Source organism: Hipposideros armiger, unplaced genomic scaffold, assembly GCF_001890085.2.
Source record: "Hipposideros armiger isolate ML-2016 unplaced genomic scaffold, ASM189008v1 scaffold_922, whole genome shotgun sequence".
Classification (NCBI taxonomy): domain Eukaryota; kingdom Metazoa; phylum Chordata; class Mammalia; order Chiroptera; family Hipposideridae; genus Hipposideros; species Hipposideros armiger.
The window spans coordinates 76,547-98,813 of record NW_017732272.1 but is presented as its reverse complement, the minus strand read 5'-3'; the positions used below and the strand labels follow the sequence as shown (position 1 = coordinate 98,813).

General features: G+C 34.4%; 2 protein-coding genes across 2 annotated transcripts in view; one reads left to right on the top strand and one right to left on the bottom strand.

Annotated features, from left to right (window-relative positions):
• Positions 1 to 15,475, bottom strand: part of KLRF1 (killer cell lectin like receptor F1) — a 59,429-nt gene extending 43,954 nt beyond the window's left edge. Inside the window, exons 1-2 of the mRNA XM_019630544.1 lie at positions 15,436 to 15,475; positions 11,809 to 11,843 (exon numbers count right to left, since the gene is read on the bottom strand). The gene's annotated coding sequence lies outside the window, so the exon portion shown is untranslated. The remainder of the gene's footprint in view (positions 1 to 11,808; positions 11,844 to 15,435) is intronic.
• On the top strand, positions 11,753 to 22,131 carry CLECL1 (C-type lectin like 1). The gene is made up of 6 exons (XM_019630546.1): positions 11,753 to 12,043; positions 14,261 to 14,347; positions 15,905 to 16,003; positions 18,155 to 18,324; positions 20,722 to 20,834; positions 21,500 to 22,131. The coding sequence occupies exons 1-6, from the start codon at positions 11,962 to 11,964 to the stop codon at positions 21,615 to 21,617; spliced, it is 669 nt and encodes a 222-aa protein (XP_019486091.1). The 5' UTR covers positions 11,753 to 11,961; the 3' UTR covers positions 21,618 to 22,131.
• Positions 22,132 to 22,267: the final 136 nt, after the last annotated feature.

Genomic DNA, 22,267 nt, shown 5'->3' with positions numbered 1-22,267 from the left:
GTATTAAATTTTGTGATGATTATTGTAAATGGGAGCACTATGTCATCAGCTTTCCAGTATTGGCAAAACAGCAGCATGTCTATAAAACATGTCTATATCTACATAGCATATCTTATTTATTTTGGAAGTGGTTTTTAAAATTTTTTATTCAGTGAGTGGTTATTAAACATCTACTACTGTGGTGGACAATAGGGTTAAAACACTAAGAAAACTTAGCATGCCAACTAGCCTTATGGAGTTTATGTTCTATTTGTAAAACAAACAGTAAAGTAAGCCATTCTATTATGGTGGTGATGAAGCCTCTGGTAAAGAAAATGTAGTTTCTAGTGAACTATATTACAGATATAACACCTTATTTGCTCTGTATACAAACTTTTAGCTGTTTTTTAAGAATGTTAAATCAGTAGGCTCTATTTACCTTGGATAATTATATTAATACGTGTTGAAGATAACTATTGTTATCTGTGTTTGATTTTGCTTTTCAACATAATTTTAATTTCATTCTCTGGAAAGAAAAATAATACTTCGCCTGCTATTTCACAGACGTATAGGAATTTGTTGGGAGCCGGCTGCACCTCAGTGTCTGACATGGCCAATCGCACTGCAATTGTAACAAATTCTGAAGCTCTGACTGAGAAACAGATACTGCTTTATATCTTTAAAAAATTTTAAATTCCCCTTTGGATGCCCCCCAGTAGGATGAAGATCTGACACCCCTTCTTATATTGGTTGTTTAGTTTATCTTAACTGAATAAGTGAGTTTTGGACATATTGCGATAATTCTGTTTTGCTGTTAGTTTCTTAGTGATAGTTTCTTAGCAATAGACAAGTTATGCACCTTATAATTCTTAAGATCCTGTTTAGCCAGTAGTGTTTGAAATAATTGCTTAGTAGTAAACATCCTTTAGGCACCAGGGCAGGAACTCTGCTCTGGGACAAAGCCGTTATAGGTAGAAATTGAAACATTGTTAGGATAAGTTAGTCATTAGCATAGAACAGGTCAGGCTGTACCCTGTAATAGAAACATCAGGAGGAAGAAAAGCTCTGAGAAAAACAACTTCCAAAAGGGCAAAAGTTTAACTCTGGAAAACTTTTAGTATAAAAGTTTAGCATGCCCAGTATAAAAGGGACATGCTGTAAGAATAAAGTGAGACACTTCTCTTCTTGAAAAAGCTCTCCTGAGTCTCCGCGCGTTTTTTCCTTTTTCCTCGCAGTCTCGGCCTCCACCTGAGGGAATTCAATAAAATGAAAAGTATTTTTAAAAGGATAACATGCTATTAAAACATTATACACCCTTTTGTCAAAAATTATCTGTCCATATTTATGTGGGTTTATTTCTGGGTTTTTAGTTCTATTCCATTGGTCTATGTGTCTGTTTTTCTGCTAATACCATGCTGTTTTGATTATTGTTGCTTTGTCGTACAAGCTGAAGTCAGGGAGTGTGATACCTTCAGCCTTGTTCTTTTTTCCTAGGATTGCTTTAGCTATTCAGGATCTTTTGTGATTCCACACAAATCTAATGATTTTTTTTTGTTCTAGTTCTTTAAAAAAAAAATGCCATTGCGATCTTGATGGGGATTGCATTAAGTCTGTGTATTCCTTTGGGTAATAGGACCATTTTAACTATGTTGATTCTTACAATCCATGAACATGAAATGTGTTTCCATTTCTTTGTGTCTTTTAAATGTCTTTTTAAACTGTCTTATAGTTTTCAGTGTATAGTTCCTTTACATCCTTTGGTAAGTTTATTCCTAGGTATTTTGTTGTTGTTGTTGCAATTGCAAAAGGAATTTTTTTCTTCATTTCTTTTTCTGAAATTCCATTGTTAGTATATAGGAAAGCTATGAATTTTTGTACGTTAATTTTGTAGCCAGCCACTTTACTGTATTCATTTATTGTTTCTAATACCCACAATGAGATATCACCTCACGTCTGTTAGAATGGCTATCATCAACAAGACAAATAATAACAAGTGTTGGAGAGGCTGTGGAGAAAAAGGAACCCTCATACACTGCTAGTGGGAATGTAAGTTGGAACAGCCACTATGCTATGGAAAACAGTATGGCAGTTCCTCAAAAAATTAAGAATAGAGGGCCGGCCGAGTGGCTCAGTTGGTTAAAAGCTCACTCAAGAGTTTGAGCTCTGAGAAACAATGGTTCAGCTCAACCGAGCTGAGCAGCCGCTGAGCTACCAACAGGTAGCAGGATGGCTCAGCTAAAAAAAAAAAAAAAATTAAGAATAGAATTATCATAATACTCAGAAATCCTTCTCCTAGGTATCTACCTAAATATTCTGAAAACATTTGTCTGTAAAGATATGTGTACTCTAATGTTCATTGCAGCTTTATTTACAGTGGCCAAGACATGGAAACAACCAAAGTGTCCTTCCATAAAAGACTGGATGAAGAAGAGGTGGTACATATACACAATGGAATACTACTCTTCCATAAAAAAAGATGGAACACTGCCATTTGTGACAACATAGATGGATCTTGAGATTATTATGCTAAGCAAAATAAGTCAGACACAAAAAGCCGAGAACCATGTGACTTCACTCATATGTGAAATATAAAACTGAAGGCAACAGTGGAACAAGACAAACAAAGAAACAAAAATTCAAACACTTAGATGACACTTTAGTGGTTAGCAGAAGGTAAGGGGGGAGGGGGATGGTAGAAGAGAGTAAAGGGGGTCAAATATATGGTGATGGAAGGAGAACTGACTCTGAGTGGTGAACACACAATGAGATATGTAGATGATGTATTATAGAAATTCACACTTGAAACCTATGTAATTTTACTAACCACTGTCACCCAATAAATTTAATCTAAAAAGTGTCAAGGCCAGTAAAATTAACCAATAAAAACAAATGTTATACACTATAGTCAGTCTTCAACTGACTCAAAATTTTTATAATGTGAACATAGAAGTGATCTTTCTAAGCTTGTTCTCAATTTTCATAAATTTGACTAGATATTCACACATAAAAATATATCATAACTGAAATTAAATTGCTAAAAAAATTCTGGAGAAAATGTTGGAAAGTATATGATCAGAAAAACAGCTAATGATATAAACTGGTTTAGTCTTTGGAAAATAGTTTGAAAATATTTATCAAAAAGCATACAAAGGTTCATATCTTTCCTTTGATGTGACAATTTTTTGGGGGGGGAGTGGATTTTAAACAAATAGTCTAGATGTATAAGATATATTCATAATAATGTGTATCAAAGGGCTCTTTTTAGTAGTGATAAGTCAGAAGCCACTTTAATTGTCCAAAACTAAAGATTTAGTTAAATAAATATGATTCTACTACATGATGGCATATGACAACATAAAAAAATAATAACAAAGAAGAATGTTTATGTGTATGGGAGAATACTCAAACTATTAATGCTAAGAAAGCTAAAGTAATGCATACAATGATTCCAGTCCATGAATATTAAATATATGTAGTGTGTGTCTATATGCTGAGAGAAAAATTACAAAGGTAAACACAATGGCTTCCCCTGAGTAGTAAGAGTATGGGTAATATTTATCTTCTTCTCTATGTTTCTTTATAGTTTCAAAATATTCCATGACAAATAGTTATTTTACTCTTAATAAGAAAAACTTTTATTTTAAATAACCCCAAATATAGGATCATTAAAAATATAATTACATGATTTAGAGTACAACTTTACTTTTCAGTAACCAATTACAAATATTGAAAATGAGTTCAAGAATCTCTCCTATGCTAAATTAAGTCTTTTGGTTCTCCCCATACAATGTGTGGCCGCTCACAAGCTGCAGTGTCATCTAGTGGCTGGATAAACCATTGTACTTTTTGTTTTGTTTTGTCGTTCCTTGGTCCAGAGATGTGAGTATAGTTAGACTGAGAACAATTGTGATTTTTTTCTTTGTAAACACAGTATTGCGGATAATTTAATCAGGTTTTTGCATTTTATTATAGAGATATTGTGTCTACTTTATGCCCAATAGTAGAGACCAAAAGAAAAAACATGATCTGCACTCCAAAGTAGTAATGCCTAAGATGTATTTTTATTTTGGTTTGTTTTGTTTTTTAACTTTATTGGGGTATAATTATTATACCAAAACCCACACATAATTAAGGTGTACAATTTGGCGAGTTTGAACATATGTGTTACCATCCCCACAATCCAGGTAATACACAGACCCATCACTTCCAAAAGTTTACTTGTGTTTCTGTGTGTGTGTGTGTGTGTGTGTGTGTGTGTGTGTGTGTGTGTGTGGTGTTATGAAATATAACCTCTTTTTGAATTCAGTAAAGTTGCAGTATACAAAATCGACATACAAAAATCAGTCGCATTTCTACACACCAACAATGAGCTTAAAATTAAGAAAAAGAAATTAAGAAAATAATTCCATTCATAACAGGGCCAAAAAGAATAAAATACTTAGAAATAAACCTAAACAAAGATGTAAATGACTTGTACATTGAAGACTTTAAAACACTAATGAAAGAAATTAGAGCAGACATAAATAAACGGAAAGGTATTCTGTGTTCATGGGTTGGAAGAATTAATATTATTTAAATGTTCATATTACCCAAAGAGACGTACAAAATCAGTATAATTATTATCAAAATCCCTAAATAGTTTCTACAGAAATTTTTTTTAAATACTCAAATTTATATGAAATGAGAAAAGACCCAATCCTAACTAAGAAGAACAAAGATGGAAGCTTCACACATCCTTATTTCAAAATGTATTACAAAAAGGTACAGTAATCAAACCTGGAATAAAAATAGACATATAGACCAATGGAGTTCAATAAAGAACCAAGAAATAAACCCACACATATACAGTCAGCTGGTCTTTGACAAGGGTGTCAAGAATACACAAAGGATAGTCTCTTAAATAAATGGTGTTGGGAAAACTGGATATTGACATCCAAAATAATGAAATCGGATCTTTATCATTTCCCATACACAAAAATTCACTCAAAGTAGATTTAAAAACTTTCTTGACATTAATCTTCACAATGATTTCTTGAATATGAGAGCAAAAGCACAGGCAACAAAAGCAAAACTAGACAAACGGGATTACATAAAGCTAAAAAGCTTATGCACAGCAAAGGAAACAACTAACAAAGAAAAAGCAACCTATGGAATGGGAGAAAATATTTGCAAACCATATGTCTGATAAGGGGCTCATTTCCAAAATATATAAGGGATTTCTAAAATTTGATTGCATTAAATAAGTAAATACATACATACATACATAAAAGGGAATAACCTGCTTTAAAAGTAGGCAAAGGACTTGAGTGGACATTTCTCAAAAAAAAAAAATACACTTTGGTTTTAAGTAGCTCCTTGTCAAAGGACATGAAAAAGATGTCTTGGTTATTCTTTACATCAATATATCCTGTGTGTGGGAGGGGGTAATAATTTCAGTAATACCTCAATCTAAGATTCATGAATGGAAGCAATAATAGTCACCACTCTCTCTACAATATCTTTTGTATCTTTTCTATTATAAAAGCAAATATCTGTAACCTAGAAAAAAAGAAGAACCCTGATAAGTCTTCACCCAACAATGTTTCTCAATGTCTTTTGTTATAAATGAAAAACCTAATTAAAATAATACATGTAAAATTACTTGTACATGTTCATCTATGTGTACATATATGCTAACACACTTTGTATATGTTAAGCACAATATTACTGTAAGCCAACATACCTCAGAATTTCCAGTGTTTGAGACCTGAAGGTCACAGTTCTCTTATTACATATGATATATATTATCTCTTACTATTATATATACATGTATATATATGATATATACAACAAACATACAGTAAAGTACATAACATATAAATGTAGAGTTCAGTGATCTTTTTAAAAGCCAATATCTGTGAAACCTCTACCCAAATCAGGAAACAGAACACTGTTAACACCAAAGCAGTGTTTCTGCCCTTTCTTAATCTCTATCCCTTTTGTCTTGCGCAGGAATAAAGATATATCTATTTTCCCAATTTCTAAAACTGATGTTTCAGATTTGGTTTTGAGCCCTCTATGAACGGAATCATGTGGCATGTACTTCTCTGTGTGTAGTTTCCTTCAATATAATACCTTAAGTTTGAACTCATGGTCAACATTATGTGGGTGAATTTCATCCATGCTGTTATGTGCAACTCTAGTTAATTTTCATTATTATACAGTATTTGTTTGTATGAATAGGAAATATTGATAGCTTTGTAAGTTGTTTCCTGTTTTCTACTATTGCAAATAATGCTGCTATTCGTATCCTTGTACCCTTCTTTAGGTATATTGATGTACCAATTTCTGTTCACTACATATCTGCATCATATTGTGTAGGTGTGTTTAATTATAATAGATAATTCTAAATAGATTTCCAAAGTGGGGTTTTTAATGTACATTTCCATCAATAGTATTTCATTTTTCATAGCTCCATATACCTTGATAGTTTGATATCAAGTTTGATATATTTGATAGTTTGGTCTTTTGATTTTTAGCTATTTTATTGTGTATATAGAGATATCTAAGTTTAGTTTAATTATTTGCATTTTCTGTATTACTGCTGAGATTGACCACATTTTCATAGGTTTATTATTCATTTGGCTATTATTATATTCTGTGTTGTGCTTTATCAAGTTTCTTGAATATCTTTCTTTCAGTCTTTTATTACTTATTTGTATGAGTTTTCAAATAGATGGATAGATAAATAATAGATGATAGATGATAGATAGATAGATAGATAGATAGATAGATAGATAGACTCTTTTATCAGTTTCATGTGTTACAATATCTCCCACTCTGACTCATCTTGTCATTTTGTTAATGGCTTCTTTTGAGAAATAGAAGCCTCTAATTTCAAGGTAATACAGCTTAAGCATTTTTTTGGACTTTTTTATCTTTTTAAAGAAATCTTTTCCTACCTTGAGATCATGTATTTTCCTGTTATCGTCTAGAAGCCTTATTGTTTTATGATTCATTCACACTTACATGAATAATCCACCCTGAGTTATTCTTTATGTATGTTGTATGGGTAAATTTCTATTTCTCTCCAAACAAATACCTATTTGTGCCAACATCTTTCATCAAATTGCCTTTTCTCCAATGCTCTACAGAGTCACTGAAGTCGTTAATCAAGTTTTTTTGTATGCATAGTCATTTTCTAGACTGTCAATTCTATTTTATTGATATATTTGTCTATTTTTCTGCCAAACTACATTATCTTAATTGCCATTACTTTACAATAAGGCTTGATTTTTAGTGGAACAAATTTCCCCACTTTGTTGTTCTTTATGAATATCTTGATTATCCTTAACTTTTTATTTTTCTATTTAAACTTTAGAATTGTCTTCACAATTTTTGCAAGAAACCTGCTGAGATTTTAATTAAGATTCAATGACTTGATAAGCCAAGCTGACAAAAAACTGATATCTTTATTAAGTTTTTTAATCCCTGCAAAAAGTCTTGTTTATCTCTTTAAATTTATTCCTAGATATATTACATGCTTGATGTCATTATAAATGATATCTGTGGTAGGCAAGACGGCCCACAAAAGATATCCACAACCTTGAAAAATGTGACTATATAATTTTACCTGGCAAAAGGATATTTGCAGATGTAATTAATGTTGCAGACATTCAGATAGAAAGATTATCCTGGATTGTCTGGGTAGTCCCAAACTAATCACATGAGCTCTTAAAAACAACGAAATTTCTCTGGCTAGAGCTAGAGAGGTGCAATTGACATATAACATTACATTAGTTTCAAATGTACAACATAATAATTGGATATATGTATAATTATGAAATGATCACCAGAACATGTCTAGGTAACACCCATCACCATAATAGTTACAGTTTTTTTTCTTGTGATGAGAATGTTGAGAAACTTTCAAATATACAATACAGTATTATTAACTATAGTCGCCGTGCTGCACATTCCGTACGTCTCGATGGCTGTTTATTTTATAACTGGAAGTTTGTACCTTTCGATTACCTTCACCCATTTCACTCATTCCCACCCCCACTTTGGGCAACCAGTAATCTGTTCTCTGTATCCATGAGTTTGTTTTTTGGTTTTGGGTTTTTTTTAAGATTCCACATATAAGTGAGATCATCTGGTATTTGTCTTTCTCTGTCTGATTTATTTCATTTAGCATAATAGAGAATTACTCTTTGAGAAAACTGACCCATATAAAAGACCTAAAAATATTGAAAATAAGAAGATATGAACAGTCTCTACCTGAACATCCACAGTGATGTCCACTGTCCCAGACACACAGCTTCCCACTGCTAACGCTCACATACTAACAGACACTTAAGGATCGTAAGCTATCCAGCTAGCTCTCTAAAAAATAGACACCAGAGCAAGCACAGATAAGAGGAAGTTTACACTAATACTGATGACAAAGCACCAAAAAAATTTAATAATTTTATAATTAATAACCTTGAAGAAGAAAAGTAGAGATAAAAAATGAATCACTTAAAAAGAGTGAACTGAGAAAAAAATTAAAGAACAAGAAAGCATGCTTGGGAATTAAACTTATGATAAAATAAATTAAGAAAAACAAATCCTATAACACAGTGAGGGTAAAACTCGAGAAACTGTTCTAGCTAGTTGAATCAAAAGAGAAAGACTGAAAAATAAGAATAAGTAAAATGGTAGTAGAATATCAACCCAAGAACACCAATATCTCGCTAAAAAAAATGCCATAAAAAAGGCATTAGAATAAAAACTGAAAGAAAATTATGAAAGAAATACGAAAAGAATTTTTTTCAGCCATTATGAGTATATTTCCATTTAAAACGTCCCACTGAATGCCCAAGAGAAAGGGTGAAAAAAGCACACCTCACTATGGAATTTCAGAATTCAAGAAATAAATCAAAGATTCTTAAAGTTTCCAGAAAGAAAAATTAGGCCCCAGGCACAGGATCAGAAATTGGAATAATACTGTATGTTTTAATAACAATTATATCATCTGACAGAAAGTGCCACTAAAATTAAGAGAAAATAAGATTACCAATCTTAACTTTTACATTCAGTCAAAACTGTATTTCAGTTCACAAATATAATGAAAGCCCATTTCAGATTAAATAATGAAAACTGTAGCCTCTCTCTCTTTTTCCTTCAGTCTCTTATAATCGTGTCTTTTAGACAAAAACCTTCTGCCCCTAATATGAACAACTGTCTGTGTTCAGTAAATGTCTCTGAGTTATTTTTGACATCACTTACTACTTAGAGAATATTGGTTTCCTCTACTTTAGCTTAAACATCAATTTCTTTATGTGAATTTCAAGTTAATGATTCCATGGTTCTTGTAAGCTAAAATATTTCTCTTTATTTTAGGCCATATTTCCTCTTTTTTTGTAACTGTCTGACACTCTTATTTGCAAAACTTCCCTTTTCTTAGACTCTTTTCTAAATGTGGTTAGTTACTTACCATACTATATTGTCTATTCTGTGTCTTTGACATTTTAGCACTATTGACTTTTAATCTTTTATTGTGCGGCTGTGTCTTATTTTCCAGCATTGTGCTTTAATGATGTTGGTGGGGAAAGGGACTTTTCAAAATTCTTAAGAATGCATACGATTTACTATTGACCATTCTTTCTTAAGCATTATTATTTTTAGTCCTTTTTCTAAACACAAAAATGCCTCTTTGTAAGAGGAGGTAATCAAGAGGACCTGACCGCTGGTTGACCCTCAAGCTTCACCTGGTTAATTGCAGGTTCCTCACCCTCATCTTCTGCCCTGGGAATGTACGCTCTGCCTATACTGTTCCACAGTGGGTGCTGTTCCAACCACACAGACTTGAGAGAGCAAGGTGTTGTTGAGACCATCTGGGCTGAATCAATGATGAACCCAGTTAAGGTCTTTATATAAACTTTTAAGTTCCTGGTGGACAGGTCCAAAAACCTCCTCGTCTTTCAGCTACCCAAGATAAGTCTTGTAAGTAAGTTCCTTCGCTTACTAAATCTGCCACCTACCAATCTGGAGTGGTCTGCCTCTTCCTTCAGTCTCTCCTTGTTCTCTGTGTACAGGGACCAGTTTGTCAACTAATAGCTGGTGAACCAGCCAGGAGACCAAAGAAATGAACCCTAGAAAAGAGGCATCCCCAGGAGAAGCCCCCAACCGGTCATCAACCTCTATGTGGGGAAGGGTGGCCCATATGTTAGATATTTATGGACTGCCACATGAGTACAGGGATACCCCGAAAACACCAGATGCGCTAATGCACTTATTTGAGTGACTGTGCAGAACACACTGTAGCTAAGAAGGAAACGCATGATGGCCACAGTGGTCTGGCTTTTTGTTGTGGGCAGTTCAGCTGGCTGCTGATACCCAACTAGAGGCTAAAGCTCAAACCAGAAAGTTGCAAGAAGAGCTGAGGTTAGAGAAGGATGTGTGGGTGTCCACAGGTCTGCTAGTTTCGGGGCTGGCAGACAAGCGAGAGAGCAGGATAAGCTGGAGACCTTAGTGTGCTGCTCTGCAAAGCTGAGAAGGGACACATTGCCATGGATTAAGGTCCAAGAGCTGTGACAAAGACTGATTATAACACTAAGAGGTGGGATCCCTGGGAAAGTAAGGAGAGGGAAGAAGAGGATGCTGTGGTGATTGACAGTGGAATGGTCTAAGTGTCCCATGCCCTCGACCCCTAATGCAAAGGGAAGAAAAGCTCAGCAATAACAACCCCAGCCGGCTGGCCAGCCCCCAATTCAGGAGCCATTCATGATGAGAGTGATATACTCCTGAGCTGATTGATACAGCTGCCAAGTTCTAGCAAAAGGCCAGGGCAAGTGTCCAGGCATGGTTAGGGAGGCTATGGGATGTGGGGAGAAGAGAAATGATAGCATTTTCTGACCTGGAAGGAAACAGAGAAAATGGGCAATGCCATCACACACCCTGCATGGTGCAGCGGGGGAAGGGATTCAAGGTACTTATTTTGTTATAGATTGAATTATTCAGGGAGGCTTGGCCCAGTGAGGGCGTTCCCCCTAGGTACATGGGACTCTAGGAATTTATAGAAGAGATACAACAAATCCTAAGGGAATAAGGGAATAAAGTCACCTCTGCCTCTGTCTTTGAAGGCCTGGATCGGGTCATATTCACTGCAGGAATTAAAGTTAAGATAACTCTAGTCTGCCCCCAAAACCTGGTATGGAACACTAATATCAATGCTGAGCCCATTTGTGGTACAAGCCAGTTATGCTGCTGGGCAATCCATTGAGGATCTGGGAGAAACTGACTAACCCCAGGAATGGGACAGGCTGTAGGAAAGACCTGAGACAGAGCGGGAGCTTGGAAAGCCAAAAGGCCATCCCCATAAAAGGTCTAGTAAAAATAACCCAGAAGCAAATGTGGTTCTTGCTGCGAGGAACCCACATGAACAGACAGACTGACAACCCAACACGGTGTTGTTGGCCTGTGGAAAGTCTTAAAATATGAGCAACAGTTCAGACCTGCCCCATCTGATGCCCTGATGCCCTTCCTGCTCCAACAGAGATCTCAGGGACACAATCCCAAATAAAATCTCTTCTTTTCCTTGACCCTCCTGAATTGCTTTCTACTTTGGAGAAAATGTTGGATGGTTACATTTCTGCCAGACCATCTGTATGCACTAAGAGAGGAAGTGGTTTTTAGAAGAAAATGATGCAATATGATCTATATATATTAAAAGTTAAAAAAGTATTCCAAATTTAAACAAAAAACTAACTGAAGAGCAGGAAACAACTGTACCATTAGTAGTTTTCTTCCATAACATGCAAGTGTTAAAAAATCTATTACCTTGATTGATAACACTGAATACATTACCTTTTTCTCTTATTCATACAGGAAGTACATCATACCTGGGGGAGCAAAAAGAAATCATCTATCTCATTTTACTCAGAAGTTTGTTTTCAGAAATCTGAGACTCCCTTCAGCAAAACATCATTTGTGGTCTTCGCTCCCTTTTTAACATATGCAATGACTGGAGATATAGTCTATGCTGATATCAAAACTGTTAGAACATCCCCTTTAAAACATTCATCTCCACGTCCAAGATCCGGTAAGTTGGATGTAATACTTCTTGTAAAACTAATATTCTTCTTTTAATCTCTTTTATTTCTCTCCTGTGTCTATGTCTTACTGGAAATAGGAAACTGAATTCAAAGTAAAACTTATTGCATGCAAGAATAAGAGTGAATTTTTTAACGAAACAAAATATTCGTAAAGCTAATTGTAACTTTAGTTTTAATATATAGAACTTTGCTTTTGCTTTTCATAGTCTCTATCTTCCTTATATTTCTTCTAGTGAACATTTATGTCACACAGCATTTATGTTCCCTTTTTACTCTACAGCTTTACTTGCCCTTGATCAAATCTAACCTTTTAACATAAGATGATAAATTCATTTACAAAAGAAAATATCCCTGGCAATTATTCACATTGTGATTTATCCTTTTGGAATTTGCATATTGATAGGATAAAAACGTTAAGCTAAGTTAAGGAGACATGAAATGTTAGTATTTTATTGCATAAAGTTTAGAATTAATGACAATCTGAGTAATGAAATATTTTCGGAATATGAACAGTTAGGCATATAGCTAAAGATAACATTGCACTGTAATCACAAACCACCTCAAAAATGATAGATTTTTAAATCCAGTGTATTTTCTATTAGGGAAATTTCTCTAGATCAAGAATTTTTTATATTATAAAGTTTATATAAAACATTTAAATAATTTGTCTCTTCATTGCACTTGCCCTTGCAAAATGAATCTGTTTTGCTTTTTTATGTTTCCAAAGAATGCATTTTTTTTCTTTTATATTTTTAAGTTTTCTATCAAGTGAATCTGATGAGTTTCTTTAGTTGCAGGAGGACGTTATTTCCTATTTTTAAACATTACCTCTCTAACTGAACCAATAGAAGCTTATTTGCTTTCTTTTTTTCCCTAGCCTGGGTGCTTTTATTTTCTGAGATGATGTAATTTACTTTGAAAAATAACATGGACTAGAATTGCATTCTTATTCGTCCACCTCTAAAAAATCTCATGCAAATTAGTCCATTTTTCTAGAGGTTATTTTCACTCAGTTCAAGCAACAAAACCAATATTTTTTATTCTGCTTTTTGGGGTTTGATTTCATTTTCTTTCAAGGATAGAAATTTATTCCTTTCCTGCTTTAAAGGCTTGGGGAAATCTTTAATGCTACCTGGTCCAATATTCTAACATTAAAAATGAGGAAACATGAACATATAAAGTTTGAGTAGTCACTATTTCAGAGCCTCATATGTGTTGAAACCATCTTGCCAATCTCTTAACCTTTGTATTCCAAACACCTCACACTGTACTAGGTGTCTAGAAGGAAATTAGTAGATGCTTGGTAAGTGAATAAAAGTATAAATGGATGAATAAACAAATGATCTTATTAGATAATTAGATACTCTAAAATATTACAAGTTCATTGGTTCTCCAAGATATAAAACAAAGAGGGCTGTCACCATGAGATTTAGCAGAATATCAGTGAAAAAGAAAAAAGAATATAGAGGAAGAATATCAGGGAATATTCCAATGAGAATATCCCAGGCTAAGATTCAGACATCATGTTTTTCTTAAATCTTACTTCACAGGCCTAAAAAAATGACCTAACATCCCTTATGTAAGTTCTTTCATTAAATCTGAAATTTTATTTTATAGGTTTTTAGGTTCCCAACCTCAGTTTTTCATATTAGAAACATGTGTAGAGGTAGCATCACGTTTTTCTTGTGATTGTTGTGACTGGCACAATTTGCATTGTTTTACCTGATAAACATATTGACAGTTCTGTGTTCTGAGAATTAATAAATTCCCTCTAAAAATGTTTTACTTAATAATAATAATGATTTGAACATATAATAAAGCACTCGGTAATAATACTCTACTAAATAAACATTCAGGTTAATTAGTCTTGACACTTCATTTTGTAATTGATTATATTTTAACATCAGTTATTTTAGAACTTTCTCAGCATCGTATGTATGTGTGTGTTAGATATCACATATCTAGTGAAAGTGATATATTGCAATTACTTTGGATTTATTGGTCCCCTTTTTCACAAACTAGAAAAGCAAATATGGTGTGTGTGTGTGTGTGTGTGTGTGTGTGTGTGTGAAAGGAAGCTGGGTCTATTTCAAAAGAAAGTAACTAAGGAGCATAATTGAAAAAGTTTATTCAGCCCTTTCCTACCTCTCCCACCTAAAGAATTATCTACTGGGCTTACTAGTGATATCTGTCCAATTTTATAGATTCTCACCATCATGGAATTGTCCTGAAAGTTGGATACGCAATGACCATAATCCTCCTTGTAATAGTAATTGTGCTTAGCATTTTTGGTAAGTAATTGGCAATACTATTCATTTATCCCAAGGTGTTATTCTCTCGTGACATGTTGTAATTGTGTTTGCTATTCAAGTGGTTCCTAAACAGTACAATTCAACTTCACAAAAAGTGTAAAATTTGAAACACAATTAAAATTAGAGATTTTTCCATAGAATTTCAGCATGTGACATAGTATATATTATAAATTCTGTTCAATAATAAAGAAAAGAGATGTCAAGATTACATTTACATATATTTCATAATCAAGATCACATAATGAATTTCCCAGTGCAGTTTGATAGTGGACTATGCACAAGCTTCTCTAAACTTGCATTCAGATGAAAGCAAATGAAATTAGAAAGTATACATCTATGGAAATTTATTCCTACTAACTACTCTTGGGCATAATCAATCTTGTATCCAAAGGTGAGAAATTTGTTTCAAATTAATCAATTCAAACATCCATTTTAAAATTGTACTCATGTACTTTAGACATAATTGAACATAGTCTAATTATTCAAACAGCAAATACTTCAATATTTTATTGAATGAATGCTTAGAGAAAAGTTATTCATAAATATCTATAGAGCCAAGGTAATATACAGATGGTATATATTCCAAGAAATTCAGACTTTTGGATCAAACTACACCCTGGAACAGGCCAAAGCATATCTGAATCCTTGCCAATGATAGTTATTATGAATGGCATTAGTAATTATAAGTAAATAGGCAGAGTGATAGAATCCTAGAACTGGAAAGAGCTTTAGAAGTCAAGGTCAAATCTCTAGTAGAGATGAACAATCTGAACCCCAAAGGGGTAAATGGTTTGACTATTTTAATATAACTAATCAATGGCCTAATTGAACTATAAAAATAGGGAGGAGGGAATAAAAAATAATTAGCATTAAAACTTTCTATTTCTTGTTAAGTTAAGATCATAGATAAAATAGTATTTTGTTAGTAATAGATACTTGTTTGTTACTAAAATAGATTTAATTGCCTAATACGAACTATTGTGAGATTATAAGTTACAAAAAGTAATTTTAGTTAAATGGCCATCAGAAAGATATCCTCCTCACTGTAGAAAAAGGGCTTACCCTACCTTCTATTTGAAGCCTTTACATGCAGAATCTCGAAAGGAGCAGAATCATGAACTGAAACCAAAACATAAAAACCCCTGTAAAAAAAAACGACCCTTTCCATGAATCAAGTGACACCTGATATAAATTAACAGGAACTTACTAAACACAAAGTATCTAAATGAGATTTATATCCAAAACTGGTTATTTTGTGTTTATTAAAATAAGTATGAAAGTTCCAGGGGGGGTGGAATCAAGTGAGTATCCCTCTAATCCCAGGTCATATTTTTCCAATTCTTCTCAAGTTAACATTAATAAGATTAATAAAAATACAAAGGTAAATTCAAATCTTAAGAAAAATGTTGTTTTCCTCATACAGTTTAATCATTTAACTTACTACAAATTTTCCACATCAGTGAAATTCTGAATCACTAGAACCCAGTGGTTTTGTGCTTTGTAATGAATTAGGAAAATTTTTTTTTCTTTCATTAGTTATCCAGCTCAGATCTGCAAGACATAATAAAGAGGATAATGAATCAAAAGAGAAATACTGTCCTGAGAAAAATGAACCTGGAACAATCATCTCAATGGGTAACATTATTTTATGTTGCCTAATTCCTGAGTAACCAAGCATGAGCAGTGAGGGAGACAAGAGAAGCAGAGAAAAATGAAAGTATGTGGAGGCAGAGGATGAGGTTCTATTATACACGTAAAAAGCAAAGGAAGACCTCTCTGGGCAGGTGACAGCTAAACAATGAGGAAAGGCAAATGAGAAAAATGAGCTTATATAATCAATTCTGTTTCCCTTTGATTTTAAGTCTAACTTTTTCATCTTTACATATGATTTTTTTTCATATTTCTCTTGCTTTGGGTTTGTTGAGCTTCTTGAAAGTATAAATTTATGAATTTAAACAATCTGGGGAAATTGTAGCCATTACCATATTTTTGCCTTGTTTTCTCTCCCCTCTGGTTCTAGGATTTTAATTTCATGCATGTTAGATATTTTTATATTGTCCTGCAAATCTTTGAGGTTTTGTATACTTTTTCAGCTTCTTTTTTTTTTATATTGAACAATGTCAGTTCACTAACCAGGTTTTCTACTAATTCTCTGCTTTTAAGCTTACCCCATGAAGTTTTTATATCATATGTTGTGTTTTTCAATTCTAAATTGTATTTAGTTCTTTCTATACTCCATATTTCTTAGCTGACATATCCTATCTTTTCATTAATTAAAAGCATATTTTCTTTCACAACCTTGAGCATATTTATAGAAGTTGCTTTAAAATACTTGTCTGATAATTCTAACATCTGCGTGATTTTCCTGTTAGGCTTCATTGCTTCCCTTTCTCTTCAGAATTGGTCATATTTTCTTGGTTTTTCTTATGTCAAGTGGTTTGATGCTGTGCCCTGGACATTGTGAAAGTTAGTCTGAGAAGCCTATGAATTCTGATATATTTCTCCAAAAAGTGTTGATTTTTTTGTTTTAGCAGGTACTTGGTATAGTTGGACTCAAATTTAAATTTCTATCTTTCGGAGAGCAGCTCAAATCTCAATTCAATTCTTTGGTCCTTAGCTGTAATATAGCTTTCACACACAAAGACTTGGAAAAGCTTTACAGGCAGAAGTTGGTGAAAACCCCTTTCTGTTTTCTCTTTTATGGGATTCACTCTTCATTTCTAGCATCTATTGTTTCTCCAAACTCTATTCTCTAGTTATCCAGGCTAGAAACACTACAGATTGCCTATTCAAATTGTATTCATTCTACATGGCACCAACATTGTCTGTCTCAGGCTGAAAGTTGTAAAAATTGGCAACTTTTACCTTGCCATATCTTTCAAGTGTCAGCTCCAAAATCTGCTGCCTGTTTTTGTTCACTCTCCAATGGCTTGCATTTTGGGGGCTACCTATTACACAAATTTTTCTCAAGAAAGACTTTTCCAATGTGATATATAACTTCAAATTATCTGGTTCATCTGTGGACCACTAAATGAAATCTCTAATTTCTATTTTTTCTGTACAATTTTATTTCCCTGTGGCTTGGAAGCTTATTGTTTTTTTCCTAGTGTCTGGTGCATTGCCTACTCATAGAGAACATGATATATTTCTAAGAGAATGAATTAAATGGAGAAGAGAGGAAGAAAGAAAGAAAGAAAGAAAGAAAGAAAGAAAGAAAGAAAGAAAGAAAGAAAGAAAGAAAGAAAGAAAGAAAGAAAGAAAGAATATACACATGGTGGCACTTATGTATGATTATACAATACTAGGGCTACAATTCTAGGTTTTGGTTTTTTTTTTAAGATTTTATTGGGGAATCGAGGGAAGGGGAGCAGAAGAGTTGCTGTCGTTTTGTTCTTCAGTCTCGTTGTGGAGGACGTTGCTTCACTGGCCCAAGTTGGCACCATCATTGCGCTCTTCCCAGGCAAGGCAGATCAGTCACCGGCCTCTGGACTGCCGCTCTCAGCGGCTGCTGGCCGCTCACGCTGGCTGCCGGCTACACATGGTAGCCCATGGCAACCCACTGCAGCAGAGGCTGCAGCCTACGCCATTGCAGGTGACTCAGGGCAGCCCAGCTCCAGGTTGAGCTGTTGCTCAGCATTTTAGCTGTAGAGGGCAGTGTCACTGGCCCTCATATGTGGGATCTGAACCGGGGCGCTCTGGCATCCCAAGCCAGTTCTTAACCAATGTGCCACTCGGCAGGCCTTAAGTTTCTTTTAATTACTTAATTTAATTACTATTTTCTCCCAGGGTCTTCCAACTCTTCTACTGCTCATAAACCATGCCCCTCCAATGACTGGACGCTACATGGGGGGAAATGTTACTGGGTTGCTCAACGTAAGAAATCTTGGAATGAAAGTAAAAATGACTGTGCCATGAAAAATTCACATCTTATGGTGATTCAAGACTTCATTGATATGGTGAGATATAAAACAGAGATTATAGCATCCTTCACAATCACAATGCATTCCTTGTGCTACAAATTTGAAAATTTCTGTGGCATTTTTTTTGAAACCTCATTGCTATTAACTATAAAATATTGGTTGGGTGAATCACTGAACATGATTATTGTAGGCATCTTTTTGGCAAAGGATAAAAGGAATTTATTTGGAATTCTACACCTAAATCATTCTTTACAAAGGATTCCCCCCACTGCTTACCAGGTTCCATTTTAAAATGTGAGACATAAAATATCTTACCTTGTCTCCCACGTTTACTGCAATGTTCACAAAGGTGGCTGAAATTAAGGATGATGTTGGGAGAAAAGAAATATATTGATGGCATAGTTCTCATTAAGATTTCGTTCTTTGAGGAGAACTACTGTTTTACTAACTCTGGCTTAATTTAAATTTGAAGTTTTGCCACATGAAAGTTGGACACTAAATCTTGTATTTAATAAGTCTAATGTAGACATTAATTGGCAAACGTCAAATGAGGATTTTCAACATCAGTATTGGCATGTTGGAATCACGAGCCATATGTCAAAAGCTCAGTTTCTGACAAACCAATGAATAGTAGTGCTTTACAATCCTGGTTGAACAGCCCTCTGGGGGGAATATACAGGGTAGCCATTACAACTTCTAAGAAGAAAGAAACAACAAAACAAAACCAAACCTCCCAAGTTTCACAGAAATCCACAACAAGAAAAACAAAAAGAGATGTAAACTATCTTGTGTGTAATTAGTATAACCCCAAATACCAAATTGTGAGACTCTTTGTCAGATGCAGTTCAAACTGGTTCAAATAGGAACCAAATCTAGGATGGATTAAGAATTGAAAAGAGACCTTTTTTGTTCTTTTAGAGGTCAATTTTATTTATTTATTTATTTATTTATTTATTTATTTATTTATTAGCTGAGCCATCCTGCCACCTTTTGGCAGCTCAGTGGTAGCTCAGCTCGGGCAGGGACTTGAACTGCTGTTGCTCAGAGTTCACACTCTTGAGCAAGCTCTTAACCAGCTGAGCCACTGGGATGGCCCTCTTAGAGGTCAATTTTAAGACAAGACAAGGGAAGCAGGCTCTGAAATGAATTAACAATAAATCATCACATAGAGAAACTGTGCAATGAAAGACTTCACTAAGCACCTCACCTATTTCTTCCTCGCCATCAGAGGGAAGAATGCTGGAAATCGGAACAGATGTGTCTCTTGGACAACTAATAAACCAGGTTTTGGAGAACAGTAGACTGAGACAATGTATTTTCATGGGAACTTTTTTTTCTCCAGTTTCAGTTACACCTCTTTACAATATTCCTAAGCAAATGAATGGGTTAGACATAATTGTTCCCTTTCAAGGATAAATAAGAGTCTAATAGGAGTCAGCATAAGTCAGGACTTATGCATAAGGATCTCTATTCTAAACTTCTCCAAAAAAAGGACAAGTAAAAGGCAGATAAAATATGTATTACAGGTGAATAATTATTCCAAGAAACAAAATACATTTCAGGCAAATATTCCTCCAGTTCTCAAATAACTTAAAGATAAAATGACTCCAAAAAATGATGATTAGTCCTTCTAAAATACCTGTGTGTCCTCATGGGAAGAGTAAATGATGAATGAAAGGATACAGCCTTACCCTTACCCTTTACATGCTTGATTAGAATTTCAGTATCACTTCCATTCTCTCCCACTGGTCAGAAATTAGGTGAGCAGCATTGCCACACCTAGCCAAAAGAGAAGCTAGGGAGTGGAGCCTTTATTACATTTCCTCAGATACTTTGGCTCGGGGTTATATCACTGTAAAAAAGAGATACTAGGAAACTATGAACAATATTTACCATGTCAGATCAGATATTGCTTTTTTTCATTAATTTTTCTATATATTTTCTTGTTTTTACATATTATTTCATACCTGTATTTAGTAACCATCACCAACATTTACACAATGAATATTTATTATGTGCCAGACAGTGTTTAGTAATATTATTAAATAACAAAACAATAATAGCTCTTTGAGATAGATACTATTATACTCTGATTTTGAGATTGGAGTAAACAGAGGTGAGAAGAATTAATAACTGCAATGATGCACAGTAGTAAATAGTAGAGTTGGGTTCCTATTAGGCCATCTGATTCCACAGCCTTGGTATCTACCACTACTGTACATAATTCTGCTTTAGCAGTGCTCGCATTGCATTGCAGTAGCTTGAGCTTGAACTTCCACAATGATCTGTCAGAAAACATGAAGTGTCTTACTCACCAGTTCATTCCCAGCTTCTAGCGCAGTGTCATGTTCATAGAAAGTACACTCAAGATAGCTTTCTTGTATCAATAAGAATCAATCAGTTGTTTCATAAAACATTTCCTATTCCTTTTAGAGTTTCCTCTGGCAGCACCTACATTATTCAGCTTTTTATTGGATTGGCTTGAGCATTCCATCTGAAGGAATATCTTGGACCTGGGTGGACAACAGTTCTTTTAACCCCCATCTGTAAGTTTATTGTAGTTTAGCTTTCTTGTGGTTTTAATCCCATATTGTGTGACAACAAAGGACTGTCTAATATTCTTGGGCTTGAACTAAGGGCATAGGCATAAATTTCCCTAACTCATAATCGGATAAATATTCACAGAAAATGGTTCACACTGAGAGTTGAGACACAAAAGAAGTCTCACTCCATCCACTCAGAAGATTTATGTGTGAAATGGCATTTGCCTCTGCTACCTCATTATCATTTTTTGTGTTGGTGTCACTGTCTTTTTATTTTATTATTTAATTAAAGGGGAGAATTAGCAAATGTAATTTCTCTTATGAGAGTGCACGTTTCATTCACAAAATATAAATTCCTATGCATTTCTTACAGTGATTAATAATTGTTAAGTGAAAACAATCAAAGTTAATATTTTAGCATTATCCTTATGCATTTTAACTAATACTCATTAACTACTAACTTCTCTAGGGAGAGTTTTTGAGAAATAAAACTGAGGGTGGGAGAAATTACTTTACCTATCATATATCATTGTGTGTTGTTTAAATTGTTTTAATGATCATATTTTCATTAAAAAATATCAAATATTTTCTGAGGTCCTCTTTAGTCTCTGGACATATGCATAAGTTCCTGGCTGATGTAAAGATAATCATTTGCTTTCCTTCTATAGGTTTGCAACACAAGGAAACAAGCGATGGCCCCCGAGCATGAAATGTGCCCAGGTATCTCGGGCTGGCATGGCTCCAAAAAAATGTGAGGACAATAGACAGTGGATTTGTCAACTGTAATCTGCTCTGCATAAAATCAGTCTCCATTTCTCAAACTGAAAAACACCATATGAAGTTTGAGCTCAGATCATAGGGTAGTCCAGAGGGTCACTTGTGTCTTAGAGGGCTTCGTGTGTGTGTATGTGTGTGTCCATTTATGATTCTTATGTTTACAGTACCATTTCTCATAGGTGTGGGAAGGGAGCCAGAAAAAAAGAAATTTTTATATTCAATGAGCACATATGCTGAACACATTTTTTTCATCTGAATTATCAATGCAGTTATTTAATCACCAGTTTCATTTTGCCTGCATTTTTGGAATTTCAGTGTTACTCATCTCTACACCATCCCTCCACAGCATCCTTAGCTAATCTCTGACTTTCTCACAGTTTCAGTTACCATGTACAAGTCAATACATATCAAATTTCTATTTCTAGCCCAGATCACCAATCCCATATACCATACTCTATTTAATACATCAAATCTAAAACCTCAGATACTTCGAACTCGACATATAAAAAAAACTCATTAACATTCTTTTATTATTTTTAAGATTTTTATTAAAAATATAGCTAACGTGGGCCGGCCGAGTGGCTCAGTTGGTTAAGAGCTCGCTCAAGAGTTTGAGCTCTGAGCAACAGCGGTTCGAGTCCAGCCCGAGCTGAGCAGCC